We start from the raw sequence: 27,131 nt of genomic DNA on the forward strand, positions 1-27,131 counted from the left end.
TTAACCTTGTGTACTAATTTGAATTTGCTTGTGAAAGTAGAATCTTAAATGAGATACAAATGAAGGAAAAATTGCTAATGGTGGCAGTGTATGTCTAATGAGTACTGTGTAATAAACCATAACCTTTTGAACAATGATGTAGAAATCTGTATGATTATTTTGGATGGATAAGTCCTTGTATACGGCTCATTACCACCTGGCATAATATGTATTGATATAGTCTGTAATGGTGAACTATTTGACATGCTGTTTTTAACAAATGTGACTTGCCTGGTTAGGACTTGTGTATAGGAAACGTAACAAGAGAATTACAGACAGTCAGTCTTGCTACACATCATGAGAAGTAGAATGAAAGTCTTCTACATCAGGTTCCAGTCCAGTATCCATGTATGCAGATAAAGGCCAGCTACACAACTAAGAACCACCTATATGGATCCACCCGCGCAGTTCCTCACCATCTTTCTCCAAGAACAGATGGTCTGATCTGTCAGTTCTGAAAGTGAGGATTGTATTTTGGGAGTGTGTGCTTGGAATAAATCTAGCCCTAACAGGTGATGCTGATAGTATTTAGAGACATCTCTGCCAACCATCTGCTGCATTACCTTGGCCATGCTGGATTAGGGCTTTCCCTGCTTTCCTTGTAGCCATCTGTTTGCAAGTGGCTGCGTTGATACTAGAACCTTGTTTTCTCCACCAGAGTTGAATATTCTCGTGTCTATCATTATCCCAGGCCCACAATCTCTACTTTTTTCATACATTTATTTCATTTTCATCTGTTATTTTTCAGAAGGATATATAACTGTGGCTGTCTGGTCTGCCAGTGCAGCACACATCATTAAGACAGCAACTCTGCCCATCCTTTGTAGTATTTCCTGAACCAGGTGTGGAAGTTTGCAGGCAGAAAGGAGGATCTTTTGCGCAAATGGAAATCCACTCTGTAAAATTTTGTTTGCAAAAAGGTTGAAGACTTTCTGGTTGATCAGTCCAGCTTTTCTATTACCCTGTTTCCCTGAAAATAAGACCTCCCTGGATAATAAGCCCAATAGGGCTTTTGAGTGTATGAACTAAAATAAACTGTCCCCTGAAAATAAGCCCACCCTAGAAATATTGCAACACAGCAGCAGCCATGAGGTGACCACGCTCGCTACCTCCTGCACCTCAAAAATAATAAGACCTCTCTGAAAATAAGGCCAGGGGCTTATTTCAGGGGTCAAAAGCAAATAAGACCTTGTCTTGTTTTTGGGGAAACACAGTACTATCTTTATTTGTTAAGTTACATTATCTCATAGCAGGCATACATTAAATATAATAAAATAAATAGCAATTTCTTTATAGTATTAATTATAAAAGCTCCTGACCTTGATACAAATGGCCCAGTTCAGCTGTTTGCCTTTTGAAAAGTTTGTTAAATAACTAACTGCACCTGAATATGGATGGGAAGGAATCTCCACTAAGCATGTCATAGAAAGCAAAGGACAGAAAACATCCATGTTTGCAATCAGTAGTGAGACTACACTTGGATTACTATATACGCTTCTGGTCATTATAATGTTTTGTTTATTTAGCGTATGGCATACATGTCAGGGAAATCTACACATGCTAGACACAATGCAGTGCTGACAGCCTAGATTGCTAATTCATTCTGTTCAGCGCATGCGTGTCTATCCTTGGTGCACTGTGGAGGGGCGAGGCGAACTGGCTTTGCACCATTTAGCTAGTAGTATTCCGGTTTCTGGCTCTTCCAGGCTCCTCCGCTGGTCTTGCCCCACCTTGGGTCACAATGCCTCACATCCTGCCAGGTCATTCACTGGCTTCTGCTCTCTGCACACACGAATGCAGCTAGGTTATAACAATGACTAAGTGGAAATAAATTTTAATAAATGTGAATTATTTTCATGTAATTTCCAATAACATCAGGCTTTAACTTGAAAACCTTTTAATAAACAAATCTTAAACATTTTGCCTAAATGAGTTATTGCTCTCCTTTTTATCATGATATATTACTTCCAATAAGAACTAGATGATTTGATTTTATATATAGGTAATCCTCCACTTACAACCGCAGTTGAGATCAGAATGTCCATCGCTAAGCAAAAAGTGGTTGTTAAGTGAGTAACACTTGATTTTACAACTATTTTTTGCCATGGTTGTTAAGGAAATCACTGCAGTAGTTAAATGAACCACATGACTGATACAACTTATTTTAATTTATTGTTTTATTCATATTGCTGCATAACAGTGGTTATGAGTTTTGTTATACTCTAATGAGGTTTCTAGAATGCATGCTGATGTATACATAAGGTTTGATCATTGCTGTTAATCAATGCCATTGATTACTACGTAACCTGGTACTGACATAAGATGGTGCTTTTCAAATGGAAGAGAAGAATAAATATTGAAAGAATTCAAATATTGATCAGTAATACATTATTACACTTTGCATTTTCAAGGTTTCCTTTTGTGCCTCAAATATGTATTTCTAATCATAGTTTTCATGCATAACTGTGTGTTTCCTTCCTTAATGGTAGAAGTATAAGTAACAAATCTGTTATTGTTCAGATTAAGGCAACAATTAATAGCAATAGCACCTAGATTTATATACCGCTTCACAATGCTTTACAGCCCGCTCTACGTTTACAGAGTCACATATTGCCCCCAACAATCTGGGTCCTCATTTTATCGACCTCAGAAAGATGGAAGGATGAGTCAACCTTGAACCAGTCAGGATCGAACTGTACAGTCAGGATCAAATAGTAGTCAAATTAGCCTGCAATACTGCATTCTAACCAAGGCACCATCTTGGCTCTTAATAAAATTAAAACATATTTTTAATTGAAGCTGAATGTATAGTAAAAAATTTTTTTTCTTGAAATGATATTCATGTGTAGCAGGATTATTAATCCATTAATTTCTCATTTTCCATTTTACACAGCGCAAGTGAGGAAATAGGCAAGAAAGTGACAATGAACCATAGTTACTCTTGCATTTTAACTAGGATATCTTTGCTATACATTGGTAGACCTATAAGCTAGATGGTGAGTCTACCTATTCTGGAAATGTTTAAAGTTCCTGCTTTTTCTTCAAAGATGAAATACGATTTTTTTTTCCTGTCCCAATTTAGATATTCAAAATACAAGTATAAGCAGAATTGTGTCAAGAGTGTTTTATTTTTTTAAATCAGTTATCAGTGCTGCTTTGCTCAGTTGGTGAATAATAAAAACTGGTTTTAAAGTCTCTTAATTTTGGCTTATGCAATCAATATAAACAAGGTGAAGATATCGAGGCATTTTCTGATGCTATAGTCTAATTTCAGCTTTTTAAAGCTTGTTTTATAAGCTTTAAAGTTTTTTTTAATGATTGGCTAATTTTAAATAATGATTATAAGATAATATAAGCGAATAGTTTTAAATTTGAGAGTTAGCTATGGCTGTGTTTGTGTTTAAATTTACTTGCCATGTTTCTTCAACATACACTTTTTGGCACATTCTGTTTACAAATATTAAATCACACAATTTCTGTATAGCAGGATACCAGGCAAATGCTGTTGCCTGGGGAATTAATGTTTAGGAATGATTTAATGGAGATCAGTATGGAACTGTTTATTCTACATTGGAATAGGTTGAAAATATTTGATAGTTATTAATTTTGAAATGAAAAAAGTGCAAGAGGCAAAAAGCTGCATAAGAGTCATTGAATTAGTAGCTTTGTTCTAAAAATGTATGAACAGTATCACTGTTTAGTGGCGAAAAAAGGAACTACTGCTCTCTCTCTTTTCTTCCTTTAAATATGTTCTAGGATTAAATACTGATACTGAAAGATAAGGTGATAGTCCCCACTTTGTCAATTAGATGGCCATTATGTAAGACTCTTGGTTTAGGCAATTCCCCCCCCCTTTTAATGTTACATCTTTGTGCCATACATTAACTTCCATCTACAATATTTTCTCTGTGATTATCTTCATTGATTTATTTGTGAAGAGATAATTTGATAAGATTGCAATGTTATGTGTATTAATTATGAACGCCTTAATGAACTCAGCAAAGCTTGTCTTGGATTAAACATTTTATTATTGTTTTTTTAATAACCTACTTTTTCTTCTACAACTAATGTCCACAGTTGTAAAACTTAAAGACATTGTGGAATTGTAGAAACTCTGCCCAGAATTACCTATATATGAGTTGGGCAGTTATATAAATTTGTTTAATAAATAATAAATAGATATATAAAAGTGAGTAAAAAAAGAATCAATTACATATATCATCCTACAGCTTTTCTTGGCCTTTTCTTTGTTATGCTTTTCCAGAGGCAGAGCATTCTCTCTCTCCTCCTCTTTCTTCCCCTCTCCTCCCACTCTCCTCCCTCCCTCCCTCCCTCTCTCCCTCTCACACACCACACATACAGCGTCTTTGGATTTCTACCATTGAAGGTAGCCTAAAACATATTGCCTTCAGTCATAAGTATTTGTGGATAGGATAAAGGGAAAAGAGACATCATGTCTATCATGACACAATGCAAATGATATTATCTAATTTACATCATTTGCGCAATGATGTCATGACACTTGTGAAATAATTGTGTCTTGTATTGGGGTTTTATTTGCCTTCAGCTCTCCAATTACTGGGCAATATGATTGAAAAAGAGGAGTTGCTTACAATTATTTTTCTATACATGTTCTGTAGAATTGGCTTGCAAATTAGGAATTTAAAAGCTCTATAAATACTGTACTCTTAGCCTTCATTGATTAAATAAATAAAATTCCCTCTCAGCCTACATGTTTTGTACCATACTTTAATAAATTTAATATTTGTGATTTTAAAAGTCATTGTTTTATAATTAATTTGGGGGTGGAATGCAGTAATTAATTGTTTGAATGCTCCAGGATTTATATGGAAATGTTTCCTTTTAAACATTAATCTGAATTGAGCTGCTGAAAAAAAAAATCTGATGTTCTCTAGGAGATGTTCAAATCCTTCAAAATTGCCTACAGCTATTTAATAATTTCTCACGGTACCAGAATTCTATGCTATTTCAATTAAAAATAAAGGAACCTGAAGAGGAATTCTAATGTGGTTAGCTAAATGTTATAGATGCTATTTGGAGATTAAACAGAAAGGAAGGATAAAATAGAAAGGGAAAGTTGGAAAATACTACATTGATATATTGTTGAAGTTTTGTCTGAGCTGAACAATGACAATTTTATTTCCTTCATTAAAGGCTTAATAGGGGAAGAAAAAGAACAGTAGTAATTTGGGTAGGATAATGAAGGGTTGTGTTTCAGGTAAGAAAAAGAGAGACTTTTCTCCTCAGGATATTAATATGTACTTTTGGGGAAAACAAGCTATCTGTTGAGGAAGCTGCAGCTTTATGTCCTCATCACTAGAGATCTCCATATGCCCTTGGATCTTCAGAAGTCAGAAATGGCAGATCTCAGTTGCTGAGACCAGAGGGCTCTCATTGTGATTCATGGCAGGTATTCAGCTCAATCTGCCCAGAGCAAATCTGTTTAATGTTGATCAGCTGTCCATCTGATAAGTTGAATTGATATGGACATTTTCCTGGGAGGACTGCCCTGACAATGACAGCAGGAGCATCAGGATGCCTTATTAGTCTCTGTCTTCTCCCTCTCACTCACATCAACAGGAGAATATATTAACCCTTCCTTAGACCTTGGATTATAGCAGAATGCAGTTTTCTGTTCTAGAATATAAATGGCTTGTATTTCTGTTTCATTCTGGAAGACAGCAAAGTTTAACAATGATTAGAATGTTTCTGTCCCACGATACCATCTGTACCTCCATAATGTGATTTATGGCAATACTAGCTTAGCCATTGAATCAATACTACTGCTGCTGAAATAGGATACAAAATGATGATATACCCATAAGACTCTTTTGGTCAATTTACATCATTAACTTTTTTTTCTTAATAATTATTGATGCATTAAAATTGTCAGTCCACATTTGAAGAATGGAGGAAGGATTTACATTTTAAACTGTTTCAAGTTTCCAAGAAATAAATATTCTGCTTCAGATAGAAATTGTAATCAAAAGTGATCTTTAGTCAAATAGGTCCAAACAGAGTGAATGTTATATTTGCGTTGATAAGCACCCAGTTGTGCTCAATGTTTTTTTTTAAAATATCTGTGACTCATGCAATGGTTCGGCAACTAACTGTATTACGTCTGATCTTTACTTTAAAGCCAAAGAACTCTTGCAGAGATCACAGAGTTGATCCACACAGCTTTCCTTGTGCATCGTGGAATAGTAAACATTAGTGAACTGACATCCTCAGATGGACCTTTGAAAGATATGCAATTTGGAAATAAAATGGCTGTCCTGAGTGGTGATTTTCTTCTAGCGAATGCCTGCACAAGTCTTGCTCAGCTGCAAAATACTAAGGTAATGTGATGAGAACATTTTTATATGTATTTTATTTTGAAAAACTGCTCAATTGCTGCTTTTTGTGAGCTTACTTTGTTATAAATCTTAGTGCTTTGAGGCATTTAGTGTCACTTTACATTGTATATACATCCCCTCCATCTTAAATTTTACTAAATATGAAGTGTCAGCTATGTCAGATGAACTAAATATATAAAATGAGTACTATGAAATTCTTTCTCATACTGATTCCCAAAGAGTCACTAGTGAGATTAGCAGGAAGATCTGTCCTTGAAGAAAGAGTGAAATAAAGTAAATGAATTATAGCAGTTTTGATTCATTGAGCATCTTTTCAAAACATGAAAAAGTGTAAACATGGGGAACAAGTGAACACTGATAGGCTGGCAGCAAATATTCATTAGTAGAATAGGATTTTTATAACAAGAATGATCACAGGAATCACAGGCCATGCTACCTGTTTCATTCAATATAGCCAAGTTATAATCTATAAAGATATTCTTTGCATGTCTGTCAAACATGTATTTTGTGAATTGGCTCTTTTACTAAATCTGTTTTTAAAATTAGACAGAAGAATAGCCATGGATTTCAATGAAGCAGAAATGCTTTCTGTTATTCTGTATCAAATACTATTTCTAAGCAAATAGATGTAATTATTTTTAGCTTGCCACAGTTCAGATTTAAAACAGTGACCTACAGAATTATGTGACTTCTCAACTAATTAAGCTTCTTGTTCTGAAAGTAATGGCAAAACATGTCATTTTGTTCCTATTTTAGACAAATGAAAACTTAACAAACTTCTAGAGTATATAACCAACTCAGTATTTATATCAGCTCATTCTCTCCAGGGGTGGGTTCTGGCAGGCACTACTGCTGGTTTGCTCATGTGCGCGCATGCATGAATTTGATGTGCACAGCGTGCACGCACTTGATGTGCACAGCGCACACATGCATAGTGCAATTAACTATCGGTTTAACAACTGGTTCACTGAGCGCATGTTTTGCACGCACTGCATGTGTGCATTGCATGCGCAGTTTAGAGAAGACTTACCTTCAGGTTTACTGCTTAGGAAGGAAAACAGCTGAGGTGGGGCAATCCATTCTGCCGCACGACTCAGCTGCGAAGATAAAGATAGGTAAAGCACAGGGATGGGCGGACCCACTTGCTAGATCTTTGGAGCTACCACTTCACTCAAATCAGTCTGGACGAGTAGAATCCCACCCCTGATGCTGCTCCCAGTTAAGAAAATGTTATATCATATTACATATTACAGGTAGTCCTTGATTTACAACAGTTCACTTAGTGACCGTTTGAAGTTACAACATTACTGAAAAATGTGACTTATGACAATTTTTCACACTTATGACTGTCGCAGCATCTTCAGGGTTACATGATTTACATTTGTATGCTTGACAACTGACTCAGTTTTATGACGGTTGCAGAGTCCCAGGATTATGTGATCAACTTTTGCAACCTCCTGACGAGCAAAGTCAATGGGAAAAACAGATTTGCTTACCAACCATGTTTCTAATTTAACAATTTCAGTGATTCACTTAAGAAATATGGCAAGAAAAATCATAAAAGATGGCAAAACTCACTTAACAAATTTCTCACTAAGCAATATAAATTTTGGGCTCAATTGTGGTCGTAAGTTGAGGACTACCTGTATAGACAGATAATAGAAAAACAGAATCTGCATTAGTCTTTGCACATGGAAGCAAAGAATACATCTTTATCATTTTATGTTCATTATTATGAATTGCTCACATTGGAATTTACCTTTAAAAAGGCTTTACCTTTAAAAGCCCAATTCAAATTATCAAAAGCCTTCTCTGCATCTAAAAAGATCAAAGTGACCTGTTTTTCATTTTGTTTTTCCAAATAGAGTATTCCAAAATATCCAGCACGTTTCTAACATTCAACCATCTTTAAGTTAAAAACCTACATTGCTCCCCATTAATAGTGTATCTGCTGTCATTTTAATAAAATATTCGTATCTTAAAGATTCTATAGGTTGCTTTGTTTATGATACTTGGAGAAAATTTGCAGGATGAATTCATGAAAGTTCTACTTCATGAATTTTCTCAACTTTTAAGTCTTTCTATACCACTTGCAAACCCTATATTTTGCAATTTGTTAACTAGAATAACAAATAATTTTTAATCATTTTTGAATTCATTACAATAGTAACAATGCTGGCCATGAGAGTTTACAGAGAGCAAATAATCACAGATGTGTTTATTGATTGTTGAAGCAAATATTATAATATAAGTATCTAAGATTCCTAGTGTTACTTTGCATTACAAGTCCAAAATTAATTGTATCATGATCTTATAGCTTAATTGTCAGAGCTTTTCTACAAAGCATTTATCTTGTTTCTATCAAGGCTGACAATTACATGTGAAAATTTTGGCTTATAATGAAATGCAGAGCTATTTTATAATTATCAAGGGTAAAATTAGTGAAGTCAATTATTTTCCCTTCAGATCTTTCCCAGTAGATGTTAAAAGAGAGCATGGTAATTGCCTTAGGTAACACTATGATTCTTAAATAATCATAACTTTAAGAATGTTGCTAATCTTGTCACAATGTATCTTTTTGCGATAATACTATATAAATATATCACTGTTGAGTGAATCTATTGAAATGTCAGTTATAAATTGCATGCAGTTGTTCCAAGCAAGCAAATTGTATCTGTAATTTTAAATCATGTTATGACTTTTCTCAATTCTTGCCATGCATATAACCCTTTTCATAGTACCATATGAAGATCATGTTTAGAAAGTGACAATTTCATACTTGTTTGGTCTAACTAAAATTACTATTTTCAGTTCTTGAATTCTATTTTCTTGTCTTTTCATTATGCACTGGGTAACGGTTAAATTAATCTGCAATTTCATAATGTAAAAAGGGCTGTCAAATTCATTATCTCTTGAAAAAATATATAGTTTACTCAATGATAAAATATCTGATAGTTGGGAGTACTCTGAAGCCGAACAGTGGGATGTTACAGAAGAAAACCCATATCTGATGGATTTTAGTTTTTATTCCATGTTCATTTCACTATCTTAGTATTTCTGTTTATTAGTTAAGCTTGCTCATTCTTAAATAGGTGTAGATTAGATATAAATTCTGAGTCAAGAGATCAATATATAACAAATATAACTATTTACTGACGTGGTGGTTTGTTGTGTAGACATGCAGGGATATATACAAAGTTTTGAAATCACGTTGCATTCAAAACCTGAATCATTTGCAAAATGATCGGAATAGTTGTTATAAACTTGACAGAACTGTTTTAAACTCAAATGGAGTGCTTTCAACTGAGGTGGCTTGCATTCAAAGTGAGTTGAATGCAAAGTGAGATGGCCTGCGCCCCATTGATATAAAAAAGTGCTTCTTGGATTAATCCTCCTGCGTGGTATACATCAGAATTTTTAAAGCTGGATAATAAAATAAAAATGTTGTATGGAGCATAGTATTTCATATATATAGAATAGCTTCAACTGATCAATGTGAGGCAGTATTATTTTGTTAGGCATTAGTTGTTTAAAAATAACCAATTACGCAGATGTACTACTTATAGAGTGGATGAATTTCCATATGTTAACTTTACATATTTCTAAAGGCATAAATATGTTGCTTACCAAATAAACTGTTTGTTTACATAAATAGCATTGATTTATGCAAACAGTGCTTCCTTCTGCACAGAATCCAATAAACCATTCTATTTGTAAAGCAAACTGGCAGTGTTGAGAAGTTTCTGATTTTAAAGACAACAGTATCAGCTGTATCCACAGAAAGGGTATTCTGTTTGTGAAGATACTTTGGATATAGACATGGTTGTGTTTGAAAGACATTGTTCTCATCTCTTGCATAGCTTTTTTTCTCTGGCTTGTTCCAAATGGAGCACTCTGGTTTGTATGATAAGCTAGCAAATCTTACATACGGCCATCTGTGGTTTTCTGGCAATGCTGATTGGTAGGAGGGGAATTTTGGCTTGCCATGATGCTTGAATGTAATGTTCATGTGGCAGGTCTAGCCAAAAATTCCATTATGAGTGAAGCTGGTAGAAAATACTGATATATCATTAATGGCCATGTCAATTTAAGAATCTGTAATATATGGCCAACTCGGTTTAATAATAAGTAAATTTGATTGTGATGTTAAATGTTCAGAAATAAAAAAGCAATAATTGCATCTTTAGTATCTTGCTGTATTTTGCCATTAATTTTAAAACTAGATATGGTATCAGTGACTGGAAGCAAAAGAAAAGAAACAAATATTAGTTTTAATTAAACCAATTATTCTCACTCATGTACAAATACATAAAATAATCCAATTAATTGGGTGTATTTTTCATGAGGAATATTCTAAATCTCTAGGGTCTCTTTTTATCATTTATTGTAGAAAAGGAACAAACCCATAAGTCCAAATTATATTTTTAGTAGGAATTTCCTATGATCTGGAGAGGGACATTTTTGAGTTATTCTTGACTCCTGCTTGGAGAACTTTATGCAATTTTCTTGGCAAGATTTTCAGAATAATTTTGCTCTTGCCTTATTCCTAGAGGGAGAGGGAGAAAGACTGGCCCAAGGATCACCAGCTGGCTTTGTGCCTAGGGCAGAATGCGAACTCACAGTTTTCCAGTCTCTAGTATGCTACACCACTGTTTCCTGAGCAGTGAATGCTAGCAACAGGCTTGCTGCATAGGCTCAACAGAGAAATAAGATTTGTGATTTAAAATTCAAACAGACGCTGAACTTGCAAGAGACTTTTAATAGATTTTTTTTCAAATAAAAAACAGAATTTCAATGCCCTCTTCTATGGACAAAGCATAGCTATTGATAGCTATTGCAGGCCATTTAGGGTGAAATTTCAGGAAGCCCATCAATATTGACTACTTCTCATATTCTTCTGCCTGCGTGGAGATATTTTGTGAGCTCTGGAGGCTCAGTAGAACATCTAATGTCATTTTTTTTAAAAAAGCTTCTTATGTTATTGAAGATCTCAACAAAGAATAGATCTAATTGTCTGGACGGTTTATATTATGTTTGTAACCATTTTGATATCTAAATGTTGTCTTACTGATCTTAGATTTCCTGAGAGAATGACTACATCCATATTAGCATTGTATTTTAATTCAGACTAATTTTGATTAATAATTATCTCTTCAGATTGAATTGTGGTTTCTTACAAAATTAATCCCATCAAATAAACATTCGATTTTAAGCTCTCCATTTAGCTAAATTGCACTGCAGTTTTCACCATACGTTAGCAATATATTTCTGTGTTTGTAATGTATCATATTGAAAAACACATTTTAATTTCTACTGCAATATTATAAACTTCGCAATAAATTCAGGCCAAACATTACTTGTTGTGTACTTCTATTTTGAAATGAATAATCTTATGTTTCACAAAATCATGGATGAATTTAGTCGTTCCATGTCTTGGAGATAAAGGTATGTTGAAGACTTTATACAATCAATATACAGATAAAATTACCATAGCATACTGGCACATCTTGGGTCAGTAATACATTTTATTTCAAATTCCATTATTTAGATATGTAAGTCATTGTCATTTTTTATTGTTAGCCTAACCAAATCCTTGATCCCGGGGGGGGGGGGAGTATTTTGGGTGTACTGTGAAGAATGAAATCGTGATCTAAAATCACTGATAAGAAATTAAGGTGAACAAGAAGCCAAATGCAACTTACATCGAAAATAGAAAACACTTGAAAATAAGTATATTGATGCAGTTGAAGCTTATGCCAGAAATAATTTTTCATCAGTTAGTAGTACCATTGAGCTTCAGATAGATTGGAGCGGGGGGGGGGGGAGGGAGAGACTGACTCTCATTTGGCAGTTTAATGGTATTTTGTTTGCAAAAAAAAAAGCTTTTTCAACACCTTCTTGTTACTGTCTCTGCATCCTTTGAAGAAGTGTTCCTGATAGACCTTGGTACCATATGGAATAGTGTTAGATTCTGTGTGAATCAGCTACAGATGTATCATCAGTGGGGGAGAATTGAGCTACCACTATATCAGCAGATGACTGCTGCTACTGCTGGGACCTTGTTGGATCCAAACTAGTATGTTTCAACATCTCTGATTGCTCAGAGGGATTTCTAATGCATTTTTTCTCTCCCCCGCTCCCGCTCATTAAACTCATAAAGAACAAAAAACCCTAAAAGTAGTAGTATTAATTTCTGTACATTTGTAGTGCAATAACAAAATGACACCCTAATTTATAAATGAGTACATTCACATACAGTATTATTAAACATAGGTTACTCTAGCGTGCCAGCTGGAAGAGAAGAGACAAGGAAAAGAGGGGAAAACTCTGTATACTAAATTACCTATTTTGGCAATCCTAGTGCCCAGATTGCTTTGTGATGAGAACCCTGGCCAACATGAATATGAGAATATTTAAGAGACTCTGACTGTACAAATCTGGATTACCATAGATGGCAGCAAAGAGATACAGGAAAACATTTGCTGTTATCAAGATTTTGCAGCCCAGATCGGGTAGTCCTGGCTTTAACAAAGGAAATGTGTGTCCAGCGCAAAATACACAGTTCCCTTAAAGCAAGCATGCAGTTGCATATGTAAATAATGCAAACCTATATTATGCTACTGATGGGAAAGCTCACTGTTGAGCAATATGAATGTCCAGCAAACTCCAAAACGCAGACATGTCTAGCTATTTCTCTTTATCGTAGAAGATATTCCACACTGGATTGGCTGTGACATTCCACAGAATACAGATAAAAATTTCCACAACAAAGAGAAAGGCAAGACTCAGCAATATTATCCTCCACATTGGTCATTCTAAGGATGATTAGGAAAAAAGTCCAATCTGGAATCTGGATAGCTGCTGGGAACAGATATAGACAGTATTGTGCTAAATGCTCCAGGGATCTGGTTCAATACAAGCTATGCTAACCTGATAGGTTCCTGTTCTAAAACATTCGATCCATTTTGTGACAACTCTTGGGAAGCTAAAAAAATTATGAAAAAGACAGCTTTGCAAAAAACAACAACACCTACTTCACTGTATTTCTGTATTATGATACTATTCTACAGAGAACACACACAAAAAGTACTTCTGGGAAATAATGGTGAACTGAAAGCTAAAACTGAAACTAAACTAAATTAAACTGCATTAAAAGCGTAACCAGCGACCATAGCAGAATGAAGAGCCAGTGACTAAATCAGCTTTATAATTCCTCTCTGGACAAAGAGATGACTTTATAATGTTCATAAGCAAAGGGAGAGCAACTGGGATAGTACCACAGTGTGGGCAGCGGCGGCAGCGGGAGAAACCCCTAAGCAGGGAGTCCCGACGACGACAACAACCACACCCACGCCGGCAGCCAAAGATGCTCTCCATTCTCCGCCAATCCACCCCATTTCACTCACAACATTCCTGCTACAGGGCAGGAAATCACGGCACAATGGTACCCCCGAGGACCCAGGAGGTTCCCATAGCTGGACCTGGGACCAACGATGGAGTAGGGAACCCCCTGCATACCCTGAGGAAGGAAAAAACCATCTCCCTGAAGTTCTCCTCAAACGCAGCAGGACACCATCTTGAGCATGCGCTTGTTGCTTCCTCCTGGATGTGCGGCTGAGTTTAGAAGAACATCTTACAGCCGTGACTAAGGGGGCCTTCTACCAAGTCTGCCTGGTACGCCAGTTGTGCCCCTTCCTGGATCGGGATGCCCTGTGCACAGTCACTAACACCTTCGTCCTTTCTCACCTAGACTACTGTAATGCTCTCTACATGGGGCTGCCGTTGAAGAGCACCTGGAGGCTCCAGCTGGTCCCAAATGTGGCCGCGTGGGTTGTCATGGGGGTAGCTAGGTGCTCCCATGTTACACCCCTTTTAGGCGGCCTGCACTGGTTGCCGGTTGTTTACAGGGTACGATTCAAGGTGTTAATTATGATCTTTAAAGCGCTCCATGGCTTAGGCCAGGTTACTTGCGAGACCGCCTACATCCAGTATTTTTTCATGGAGAGACAGTCCTGGATCTATTGTTTGCAATGTTCATTCATACTAAGCCACAACAATGAAAATAACTGCATCTGGTGAACCTGAGCTTAAAGGAACTGCTTCAAGTAAGGTAGAAGGTACTCTTTGATATATTATTTTAAAGCCTGTATTTCAGGCTCAAATAAAATGATAATAATATGAGCAATATTAGAAAATGAATATATAATTACATTTCTGCTAAGAGAGAAAGTTAACATGTATCTCCCGATAATATACATAACTTCTAAAGAGCTACAAGAGTTGACTTGAGTTAGCATTGTCAATTACAAGTGTGTGCGTGTGTAATCTTTCATCCGATCTTGCTCTGAATACTAAACTCCTTACTTGAATATATTTCCCTCCCATTCAGCATATAAACAGAAGCTAAATCTCCCCTTGAGAGCATTCAGCTTTCTACATGATAGTTTTTAATGCTGTTTTTATTAAGAGAAAAGTAATAAATTTGATCATGATTGCTTCTACTCCTGCAATAAATGCTTGAGTGCCAGTCAGCAATCTCTCTCAGAAGCAGCTAATAGAAAGGATTGAAATATCTTTGATCACTCTCAGTTTGAGATGACAGAAATCAGTAATGTAGATTCATGCTCTGTGATATAACTTGTCTTCATTTTTTTTGTAGTCCGTTTTTAAGGAAAAAAGAAATACCACACATTCCTTGACTGTAACTGTTCAATGTGAACCAAAACTGATTAAATAAACTTAGCTTGTTGTTGTTAGTTGCAAAGTCATGTCCGACACATCGTGACTCCATGGACAATGTTCCTCCAGGTCTTCCTTTCCTGTACCATACCCCGGAGTCCATTTAAGCTCATGCCAACTGCTTCAGTGACTCCATCCAGCCACCTCATTCTCTGTTGTCTTCTCCTTCTTTTGCCCTCAATCTTTCCCAGCATTAAAATATCTTCATGGATTACTGTCTTGTCATGGTGAAGGGACTTGCATAGCTCAATGAAGCTATGAGCTATGCAGTGCACGGCCACCCAAGACGGACAGGTCATAGCAGAGAGCTCTGACAAAATGTGATCCACTGGAGAAAGAAATGGCAACCCACGCCCAGTATCTTTGCCATGAAAACCCCATGAACAGTACAAAACCTAGCTTGTATATACAACAAAATAATAATAAGATAATTCAAGGACTCCATAGAATAAAATAGTCCAATCTTCTAATAGTTGAATGCTACATATTATGATCCTTTTGGAGCAAAATCAGCCAGTGCTAACTAATAATCACTTGTCCAATCTGGTGAATACAAAATTCAAAACTCTCCGATTATGCAGCCAGTACTTTCTTTCCCTGAAAATAAGACCTCCCTAGATAACAAGCCCAATCGAGCTTTTGAGCACATGTGCTAAAATAAGCCCTCCCCTGAACATAAGCCCTCCCTGAAAATATTGCAACACAGCAGCAGCCATGAGGTGACCACGCTCGCCACCTCCTGCACCTCAAAAATAAAACCTCTCCGAAAATAAGGCCAAGCACTTATTTTGGGGGTCAAAAGAAAATAAGACCCTATCTTATTTTCAGGGAAACGGTATTATATAGACTTGGAGATAATGGCAGCTGAAGTTTAGCTGAAGACTTTCAGAGTGTTAGGTTGCGGAAAGCTGACTAAATATATCTTCTTTAAAATTAACTGAAGGTTGCCTGCTCTCAGTACCTAGATATTGAAATTCTAAGAGTTCAGTCAGCTTACATCTTTGTAAACTGTACTTTGAGATAACAGGAAGTTATTCTGGAACCGTTTGAATGCGAAACATGTGTTCCATCACTGAGGAATGGTACTTCCTTAACTAATCTTTCATAATTGCTATATGTTCAGTTAAAATTATATCTTGACTCTATGAGTGATATGGGTTATACATTTATATTTATGATTTAAAAACCTGTACTGTATGAACATTTGTTCATGAAACTAGACAGGTTCTCGTCTCCAATAATTTCCATACAAGGCTTGCAGCCTATGGTTTGCTTTCAAGATAACCACAGCTGGTCCATTGCAGATTTGAACCCCAAATAGTTAGAATTACCTCAAGTTATTACTTCTGACAATCCAGCACTGACAGGTTTTGATTTGTTCTAAATAAATGCCACTGGAGAATTCTGTTCTTGTGCATCTTGCTGATGACTCTCTTAATTTCTCTTCAGAGCTATAATGAAGAAATAGTCATTGAACGTATCTTATAAACTAAGTGCAATTAATTTTATATTCCAGAATGGCAAAAGTAAGTATCACACAAACAAAATGGGCATCCCTAACTAATACATATTCTGTGAACAGCCACAGATAATTGAATACTAACATTTCTAGATAGATACCCAAGTACAGGTGATCCTTGACTTCCAACACTTCATTTAGTGTCCGTTCAAAGTTACAACAGTGGAAACAGTGACTTTGGACTATTTTTCACACTTATGACCATTGCAGCATCTCCATGGTCACATGATTTACATTCAGATGCTTGACAATTGACTCACATTTTTGATGATTGCAGTGTCCCAGAGTCATGCGATCCCCTTTTGCAATCTTCTGACAAGCAAAGTCAAGGGGGAAACCAGATTCATTTAACAACCGTGTTACTAATTTAAGATCAGTGATTCACTTAACAAATGTGGTGAGAAAAGTCGTAAAATGGGGGGAAACTCACTTAACAAATTTCTCGCTTAACAACATACATTTTGGGCTCAACTGTGGTTGTAAGCAGAGAACTACCTGTATGGTGGGGAAACTGCCCACCATAGATCTAAATGATGGGCAAATATCTGTCGCCCACCTGAAGGCAAATGTAAAGGAAACACTAAGAAATTCAAAGTTAAACCAGTCCAATTGGATTTCCCTTGAATTAAACAATACATTTTGTTGTTTGGCAAATTATTTATTTTGTTTGTTTTCATTTAATAGAACTGCATCCTACTTTTCTTCCTGGAGTTAACATACTGTTTTTTAATGTTTTCATTATAATAATCTTGTGAGGTAAGTTTGGCTGGGAGAGAGCAGCAACAAGGTAATAGCCAACCTGTTGCTAATGATGGTTTTGTATCTGCATCTTTCTGTCCTGTTTCAGCATTTTTAGTGCTGCACCGTGTAGGCTAAAATGTTATTTTTCAGATAAAAACAGTATGTTTTGCTAAGTAGAATCAGATGTGATTCATTATGCAACTGAGTCAGTAACCAAAGTTATGGAAACTTTCATTGTTCTACTTTGCCACGTTTGGCTCTGTTCCCGTAGAATAATATTGGAAGTCAGGGATGAAATTAGGTATCTACTCTTTGATGACAACAGGATTACTAAACAATGTGACTGAGGCAGTAGTGGGTTTCCATTATTTTTACTACCGGTTCTCTTGTGTGCGTGCACGAGATGCTTCTGCGCAGAAGTGTCTGGACAGGTGGGTGGAACCTCCCGCCGTTGCCACTACCGGTTTGCCCGATCTGGGATGAATCGGGAGCAACCCACCTCAGCACTGAGGATATACTGTACTGGACAAGGTACAAAGCTTTGTACAGCAGCGTACAAATTTGAAGTTGCAGAAGTTGTGCTTCGCCCCCTCCTGCTGTTGATCGTTATGACACTCTGACACCATGAGTGAGGCTCACCAGTCTTTCAGATAGAAAGAATATACAATGGCCCACACCTAGGGCCTTTCACTGCTGGTCTGTACCACCAGCGCATCCTGCTCAGCAGAGCCATTAGTACCAGGCTACAGGTGGCATCTTTGACTTTAATGTTGCCATTATTGGCTGTTCGTGTACTGCCTAATTCTTGGATCAGAATATTACCGTAATTTTCAGAGTATAAGATGCACCAAGGTTTTTCATGAAAATGCGCCTGTTTCCCCCCCAAAAAAGGTATGAATAGCCTTTTAAGGGGCTTGCAGAGTGCTCCTGGGGGTGCCCCCCCCAAAAGAGCCCGCATAGCCTTTAGGAGGCTTAAAAGAGTTCTCCTGGGGGCTGTGGGGGCAAAATTGAGCAAAAAACAGCCCATTTTCACTCATTTCTGCCCTCCCCAGCCCTCAGGAGCTCTCTGAAAGCTTCCCAGAGGCTCTGCATGGCCATTTTGGTGAAGGACGCAGGGTTCCAGGGGGCAAAAAATGCTGTATTCAGTGTATAAGATGCACCAAGATTTTCAGCCTCTTTTTTGAGGGAAAAAGATGTGTCATACTCTGAAAAATACAGTATATTATCTATTTTGCTCGATTATTGGGAGCCTTACTCCGTTTTTTGGATGGCTTATCACATTCAGGACATTTTTTTTTTACCAGGACATAAAGCGTTTTTTCCTTTAGAACATTTGTTTGTTCGTTTATTACTGGCCTTCCAGAGTTATTTGAAGTTTATGAACTGTCTCTTTCCCTCCCCCCCCTCCGCCCCCCCCCCCTCCAGTCTTGCGAGCTGGTCAAACAACCAGGCTCCACATGAACAAGAGTAGCAGCAGCAGCCTATCTCTGAGATATTCCTTTATCAGAGTTTGGCTGGGTCCCAGGGGCTCAGCAGCAGCCTATCTCTGAGATATTCCTTTATCAGAGTTCAGTTTGGGTCCCAGGGGCTTCATCCCATAGCTTGTATATTTGCTCCCAATTTGATGTTGCCTTTAGAAGAACTGCTCTCTCTTTAATTACCTTATGAGAACCAGACCTATTGCAGGTAAGAAAATTGCTATGCACCAATGTACCTGAATCACATAGAGCACATTTAAGAAAAAACTGGCAACTTACCAGTGGTGGGTTGCAGGTGGTACGCCCCGATATGGGCGTACCGGAGCCTGCCCTGAGCACTGGATACCATTCCAGTACGGTGCTCCAGATGGTCTGCCTGCCCGCCCGAGTTCCTTAAAAGCTTTCGGCGCTTCCGCGCACGCACATGGTGCATACAGCACCTGCGCAATGCTTTACCGAGCAGCTGGAGTGTCATGGAGACTTGCGGAAGCATCATTTGCAGCTACAACACATGCGTGCACTGCGCGTGTCCATGTGGGCGACGCCGGGCCCGTTCCAACCGTACAGGTTGGAACAGGATCTGGAACCCACCACTGGTACCCATAGCTGAGGGACTTTAAGTGATCCTCTGTGAATTCACACAACTGTCTTCCTATCTGCTTGGTCTCATTGACCTTACCACTGAAGAGATCAGCACAACCCATGCTAATTCATGTGGTTTTCCATAGGAAGGTGCTCCAGTTAAATAGAGTTCTGCAAACTCTACAAAATTTCAAACAAAGTCTTCTGCAGAAAAATAAACCAAGTGTATAAATGACACTCGGGAAACTGCAATTACACATGTCATGCTGGCAAGAATTTGAGTCTATTTGTTTCTATTTTCAATCGATAGAAATGGGAGAGAAAGAAATGGAACAGATGTTTAGTATGTCTTGCAGATCAGACCCATAGCTGTAGTGAGTTTTATACAATTTGTGTTGAGTAACAACAACTGCTGAGTTCTGTGCCATGATCAACATCCCAATGCAGATTTTAATGATACAAAACATGCATTGATGGTGAGATATTCAAGGAGATATAACTCCTTAAATGCTGCTACTATACAGAAAAGTGTGTTCTCATGAAACTGATCTGTATTAAACCAGCTTTGGTTTTACCTAGTGAGTTTATTTTCATAACATACTTTCTATCTGCTAATGGAAAACATTAGTCTTGATTTAGTTCATTGGCCCCAAGAGTAGAACTTATATTGCCATGATAGGAAGTAATGGTAAGGGGGAGGGGAGAGTCTTTAGGTAGATGAAACTTCCTGTAAAATCGTTAGACATAAGGCAGTATTTATTTCAGCAGTTTAATACTAATCTTATAATTCACATACTTACTGAATATCTGATACATTTCTGCCTTGAGCTGCATTACCAATATGGACATGGGCACGTATCAAATTCTCTACTTCCAAGAAGGCTGAAAAGTATTGTCCCAGACAGATGTCATTGTGAAGGTCTTTTTCTTCCGTTTACTTATGACCAGGGAACTTGGATCTAGGCAAAACAAATAGTAAAGGAGGAAGAGTTTTGTTTTCGAGGAATATTTTCAGAAACGTTGAGACACAGATCACTGACTGTAAGACATTTTATGCACAATCCATAAATTAACCTTTCTCTGGACCAGGGAACAGTTTGCAACTTTATAGCAATAGTAATAGCAGTAGACTTATATACCGCTTCATAGGCCTTTCAGGCCTCTCTAAGCGGTTTACAGAGAGTCAGCATATTGCCCCCAACAATCTGGGTCCTCATTTTACCCACCTCGGAAGGATGGAAGGCTGAGTCAACCCTGAGCCGGTGAGATTTGAACCGCTGACCTGCTGATCTAGCAGTAGCCTGCAGTGCTGCATTTAACCACTGCGCCACCTTGGCTCTAACTTTGAATATCCACCAGCTGATTTACGTCTACGTTTTGAGAATGAGTGAACTAAACTTAAATAGATCATTCCCTTTTGAAATGACAGCCTAGAGATGCATGCCAAAGTTTTTTTTTAAATATAATACAATATTAAAATAATTAAAACAACAAATCATAAGTAGTGATAAAGTATTAATCCCTGCAGTGTCATTTACTGTTTTTCTATAAAATATCTTGGTTCAATTATACACTATTAGGAATATCTAATGAACTGTAATAATAACAAGTCCATAAAGGCTCTTTATTTTAGATGCTTGTCCTCAGTTCATGATAGAAAAGGGGATTAACATGCCAACTGACATAGTTTAAAGTCCAAAAGGAAGTTACCAAGGAAGAAGAATCAGAAAACTTAAATCGACTCACTGAGGATTTCTCTGTAAAAGGATAAGTAATGATTCCCTAAAAACAATTTATCCAGAATTATCTATCATCATCTAAATGTGCAACTTCAAAGGCAGTTGTATGTGTGTCCCCACATAATAGTGGTATTATGGAATCACCAACAGATTCAACTTGAGACAGGTTAACTTAGCTTGAGCCAAGGATACATTTATATGACACTAAAATGCTTCTGATATGTTTTTTCCTGACATGCTTATATTTGTCAACATTTTTGTCCTGAGACTAAAAATTTGAAAATTGTTGCTGCAATCTCAGATAATCCTGTATATAATCCAGAAACCTCCTCAGATAATCTTGTATACGAAAACCAATTGTATACCGAAACCAACCAAAATTTAGCATCATCCATGCTGACCAGCAACATCTTTTTAATAATTCACAGAGGAGGTCTTCTCAGGTACTAGACAAGCCTAGGATTGAACTTGAACACTTCTGCATCTGATTGATATGTTCTACCAATGAATTATCATCCATTTCCATAGATAATTTGTCCAGAAATTGAACCAAAGCCTTGTGTTACAACTTAAACACCAAGCCTTTAAATAATGTATAATTTCTTGTCAAACAACACAAACAAAAATCACCTGACTTCACTTTAGAGTGAAAAGCTCTTATAAAGCTTGAAGAGCTTTATAGTGAGTTAAATTTGGGGAGGACAAAGTTAACGTGTGAAGCTGAAAGCACTTGCCAATCAAAATAATGGCTCTTATGGGTGAAGACATAGTTGTATCATTTAGAATTTAGCTTGCCAGTAAGTTAATAAAGCGTTAGGCACTTTATAGGACCTCTATTACTCATTCATAGGAAAGCCATACTATAATTGTACCAAAAAAATTTTTTTTCCCTTAGGTTCTTCTACAAATTTATCCTCTCCAAATCACTATAGCATGGAATTTGCTTCCATGTGTGTTGATTAAAGTAAAGGATCTTTCTCTGGGTCAAGTTCTGTCTAGAGTTTCAGAGAAGGGGGAGCTCTGGCTATTCACAGCTAGGTGCATTGTTAAAGCTCATACTATCACTTTGACATTTAGAGGTAGGACTCAGTGTCTTTGTAAATTCTTCTTCTTCATATTACTGCCATGTCTCTGGGCTCCAACCGTTTCACAAACCATAATATTTTTTAGTGAGTGATTGATCTGTATTATGTGTCTCGGCCATCAGAGGAATCTTGAGATGTTGCTTGTATAAACCGTAATACAATCTGACACTGAGTGTTTGGTTTCAGGCTTTCATAGACCCATTGGCGATACACAATCCTCCTGGATTTGGGCATAAGGCTTATCTGATACCTTCCCAAAAAGTCCCTCATTTTCTCCGTTCCCCACTTAAATAACTCAACACATCTGGGTTAACACTGTAGGATCATTGTCCTTTCAGTTCTCCTGCAGATCAGATTGCTACAATATTTCCTTAAGTATCTGATTACTGAAAGGGCAAGACAAATTTTCTCTCTGAAAAGGAGGCTGTTCTTAAAGAGACTTAGAAATTAATTCCCGTACATCATTTTAAAAAAAAGATTAATTGGTTCCATTTGCAAAGGTGTCTTGCTAAGCATGTTTGTTTAAGAGATCAAAAGCATGCTGCTGTCCATGTTTACTCAGAAGTAAACCCTATAAGGCTCAGTGTGGCTTTCTTTCATAGCTAAAGTATATAGGATTTTAATCTAAACATAATAGAGTGGGGGAAGACCTATACAGTATATGAAGCTATAATGGTCATCAAGAATGTTAAGAGGTTTATAGAAGTAACATTTGGGCCTTTATTTTCCATACCGGCTTCAGTTACAAGAATGATAAAAACCTGAAACTGAATACTCTTAATTCAATAATAAATGGACACCATTTTAGGCAAGAGGGAGGGAGAATTTGATATAGACCCATATACCTAGGAAATTAATCATGGAAGAATAAACCTATAGCAGGCAGGATAGCCGTAAGGTAGGTATATATTAAATATATTGCTCTGAATAGTCCTATATTATTCTAGCAAAGGGGGTTCGTAATCAGAGCTCCGATTTCTTATTTCCAGTGAGACCATAATCTAGCTGAAACTATGTTTGGTTTTTTATTTTGGATTCTATTCAGTTTTTAATGGGAAAATCTGAGAACCTTAAAGATAAACAGTTTGCTAAATAACAATTCCATGTTGGCCAAAAAAAAAAAATATGTACAAGTCACTGTCATTTCTGGGATAGGCTGCTAAATGCAAATACAGTGTGTCCAGTATATGAAATGAGTTATAAAGATTAACTGGGTTTAAAAACAAACATCTTAGGTATAAAAGGCTGAATTTTTAATAGTTCCCAGAAGGTTGTTCTGATCTCTGTACCCCTGGTAGCCTATTTAATTTATATTTTAATATAGTGGTTTTCTAACTTTGTAGTACCACAACCCATTAATATGAAAGACGTATTTGTACAAAACTCCCTCATGAATAAAACTAATACTTTATTGGTGTTGGGTTTGTGCAAGAAATAAGTATACTGTTTTTAATAATTAAATTTTAACCTATACATCATACAACCTTGTAATTTAGCAGCTCCCCACTTGGGGCTTGTTCAGACAAAATAAGGAACCAACCATAGGGTGAGTTTTGACAGTATTCCCATTTTGTCTGCACAAAACCTGATTATTATTTTTTAAATCTCTAAATTGCTCATAGTCCCTTGGGGATGAGGGGTGTCTCAATGTACAATTTGAGAACTCTTCACTTTAATAAATAAAAACAAACAAATGTGCTTTGCTTTTTTTAAATTAACTTGAAATGTAGTTTTTTAAAAATATATCTCTGCATAAAGTGCCTTCAGGATACAGATTTTATTTATTTATTAAAGCCTCCCAGTGTTCTTAGTTTAGCATCCTTTAGTAACGGTGTACTTATCTTGCTGGAAACTTGTTCTTTTTCTTTCAGGTGGTAGAGATAATGTCAAGTGCCATTGGCGACTTAATACAAGGAATATATTGCGAAAATTCAAGCCCGGGAAAGGTAAATTGATAGTTCACAAATGTCCTTGTGTTTAAATCACTTTCTCCCTCTTAGTTTAAAAAATAAAGCTTGGGTTAATCTGAATCAAAACTTCCCTTCATGTTACAATTATTAGAGCGTAACTTTTCAGAGCATAGCCCCACTAGTCAGATGCTCTAATTATATAAAATGTCACGTTTCTCTTTCTTAGTATGTTTTGTATTTGTAAATACAGGGAGTCCTCCACTTATGACCACAATTTAACCCAATTTAGTTTCTGTTGCTAAGGAAGTTGTTAAGCGAGTCACACCCCATTTTACGACCTTTGTGACCTTTGTGGTTATAAAGGCAAATCACTGCAGTTCTTATGTCAATCTGGCTTCCCCCATTGACTTTCTTTGTCAGAAGATTGCAAATGGTAATCACATAATTAACCCGGGACAGTGGAACTGTCATAAATACATGCCAGTTGCCAAGAATCCAGATTTTGATCATACGACCATGTGGATGCTGCAACGGTCATAAGTGTGAAAAGTAGTCATAAGTCACTTTTTTCACTGCTGTTGTAACTTTGAATGGTTGTAAGTTGAGGAATATCTGTCTGTCTTGTTGGAAGGCCCTTGGGAAGGTTGCAAATAGCATTAACATGACTTAAGAGCCGTGGTGGCACAGTGGGTTAGAATGCAGTACTGCAGGCTAATTCTGTTGACAGCCTACTGCCAGCAGTTTGGCAGTTCGATTCTCACTGGCTGAAGATTGACTCAACTTTCCATCCTTCCAAGGTCGGTAAAAAGAGGACCCAGTTTATTGGGGGCAATGTCCTGACTCTGTAAACCGCTTAGAGAGGGCTGTAAAGCACTGTGAACCAGTATATAAGTCTAAGTTCTAGTGCTATTTAACAACTATTCAAAACCAAACTGGATTTTTAAAAAGCTATATATGACACAATCTCGAAGTTTCAACTTTCAGATAGATATCTGAGCACACTTGTGTGATTGCATTTCAGGTGCTTGGTGACTGGTTTACCTTAAAGACCGTTTGCAGCATCTCACGTCATGTCACCAGGGTTTACAATTTTTTTTCACGTTTTCAACAGAAAATGGCAAAAAACACCCATTGAAAATGTTGGATTAGCTTAATGACTGTGGTGACTTGCTTAATGACTATCATTGAAGTCATCATGATATCCAGTCTATTATGTGGTATCTCGCTTAACAACCGCAACAATGTAGAACCCAAATTCCAGCCTTAAGAGGGTTGCAGGGGGCCCTTGCAGCCAAAAACGGCTCGGAAGCAAATTTTTACTGTGTGACATCGTGCTGGCCACACCTACCCTGGCCACAACTACCCCAGTCCCCCCCCCCCCGAGGTCAAACACAACCCTGATGAGGCCCTCAATGAAATTGAGTTGGTGTAGGTCAAGGATTACCTGTATACATCTCTTTGGAAGTTCTATATAGTGTACTTTTATCTTTGTAGTATCTGTCAGAGCCCTTTCAGACAAAGCTAGATTTCTCAATGTGTTTCTGTAATTGTCTGAAAAGGAATGGAGAAAAGATTGAGTGGTGAAAGATGGAAGAGAATGAAGGTCAGCTTGCAGCTGAAGTTTACCTCTAAATAATAGTGTAATCAGAGAAAGTTGTGTTCTCTTATTATCTATCTTCATTTCATTTTTCTTTCTCCTTTCACATTTAATTTTCCCTTTAAGGTATATTTTGTGGAATAAGGATGGAGCCCTGTTTTTTCTCTCATTTAAACACAGTTTACTGTGGAATTTGAATAAAATAATGCATTTTATGGGTCCATTTATTCTAACCCTTTTTATCACAAACATCAAAGGCATATATTAATAGACCAATAAAATATGTCCTGTCATGTCCAACAAGCAGTAAGACATCTGCTAAGTGAGACATCAATCACATGCAAGATGTTTGCAGGGTTACTGTGTTGCTGCTGAAGACTCACAATTTTATTGGCTTTTTTCCTACACAGATGGGAAAATAAAGATCGTTGAATCATCTCACTTTATAGCTGAAGCACTGAATGATCCAAATTGCCATGTTTTTTTTTCCAGCCTGTGCATTGTTCTGACTTAGATTTAACTGAAGTTTGCAATGCCATATTGTCTTTGTGACAGGGTGTGACGAACAGCAGTGTCACAAATTAAGATGTACTTCAAATCATTTAGAATCCGGGTTGTTTTTAAAAGAAACTTTAGTTTATTGCAGTTCGTGCGTTTCATTTTGAAATATTTTTATAATTATTTTCTATCCTTTTCTCTATAACCATGATGGCGAACCTATGGCACACATGTGCTTTGGCTACTCGCTCCGGAAAAGGTTAGCCATCACTGCTCTATAGCCTGATGGCTTGGAGAATTCAGTCCAATTGGCTGCATTAAATACCCAAGACAATTGAGAGTTCCATTGGCTGCATTAAATACCCAAGACAATATTATGTGCTAAAGTGGACTAGACGGTCTCCTGCTGGAGCAGGTGGTTGGACTAGATGACCTCTGAGGCCCCTTCCAGCCCTGGATTGCTTTGCTGTTTCAAAGCTGTGTCTAGTGCCAGGCTTGTGGTCCTTCTTTACTCTCTTTTTTCTCTCTCTTCCTCCCTCCATCCCTCGAACCGATAGGGAAGAGGGCAAGTATAGTGCATATTCTTACACACAACCAAACATATTTTTGCCAGTAATATGAACTCAATTGGAAGCAGAATATACAGCATACTGTAATAGTGCTGACAGAAAAGCCCATTTAGCTTGATAGTCAGACTCGAATGATGTTTGACAGTGAGGAGAAAGTTTGATTGGAAGGATGTTTCAGGGCTTGAGGATGTTGCTTAAACTGAGGATATTTCATATGAGTTATAGGGACAGAAGACAAATTACCACAGTGACTGGCAG

The 27,131-nt window shown here is 37.1% G+C and overlaps 1 protein-coding gene across 1 annotated transcript in view; it reads left to right on the forward strand.

Annotated features, from left to right (window-relative positions):
- PDSS2 (decaprenyl diphosphate synthase subunit 2) overlaps positions 1–27,131 on the forward strand; it is an 84,290-nt gene that overhangs the window by 36,708 nt on the left and 20,451 nt on the right. Inside the window, exons 3-4 of the mRNA XM_014068264.2 lie at positions 6,200–6,398; positions 24,171–24,245. Of these exons, the coding sequence (XP_013923739.2) occupies positions 6,200–6,398; positions 24,171–24,245 (274 nt within the window). The remainder of the gene's footprint in view (positions 1–6,199; positions 6,399–24,170; positions 24,246–27,131) is intronic.

Source organism: Thamnophis sirtalis, unplaced genomic scaffold (genome assembly GCF_051295495.1).
Source record: "Thamnophis sirtalis isolate CommonGarterSnake01/CBP01778 unplaced genomic scaffold, rThaSir2_p1.2 scaffold_6, whole genome shotgun sequence".
NCBI lineage: Eukaryota > Metazoa > Chordata > Lepidosauria > Squamata > Natricidae > Thamnophis > Thamnophis sirtalis.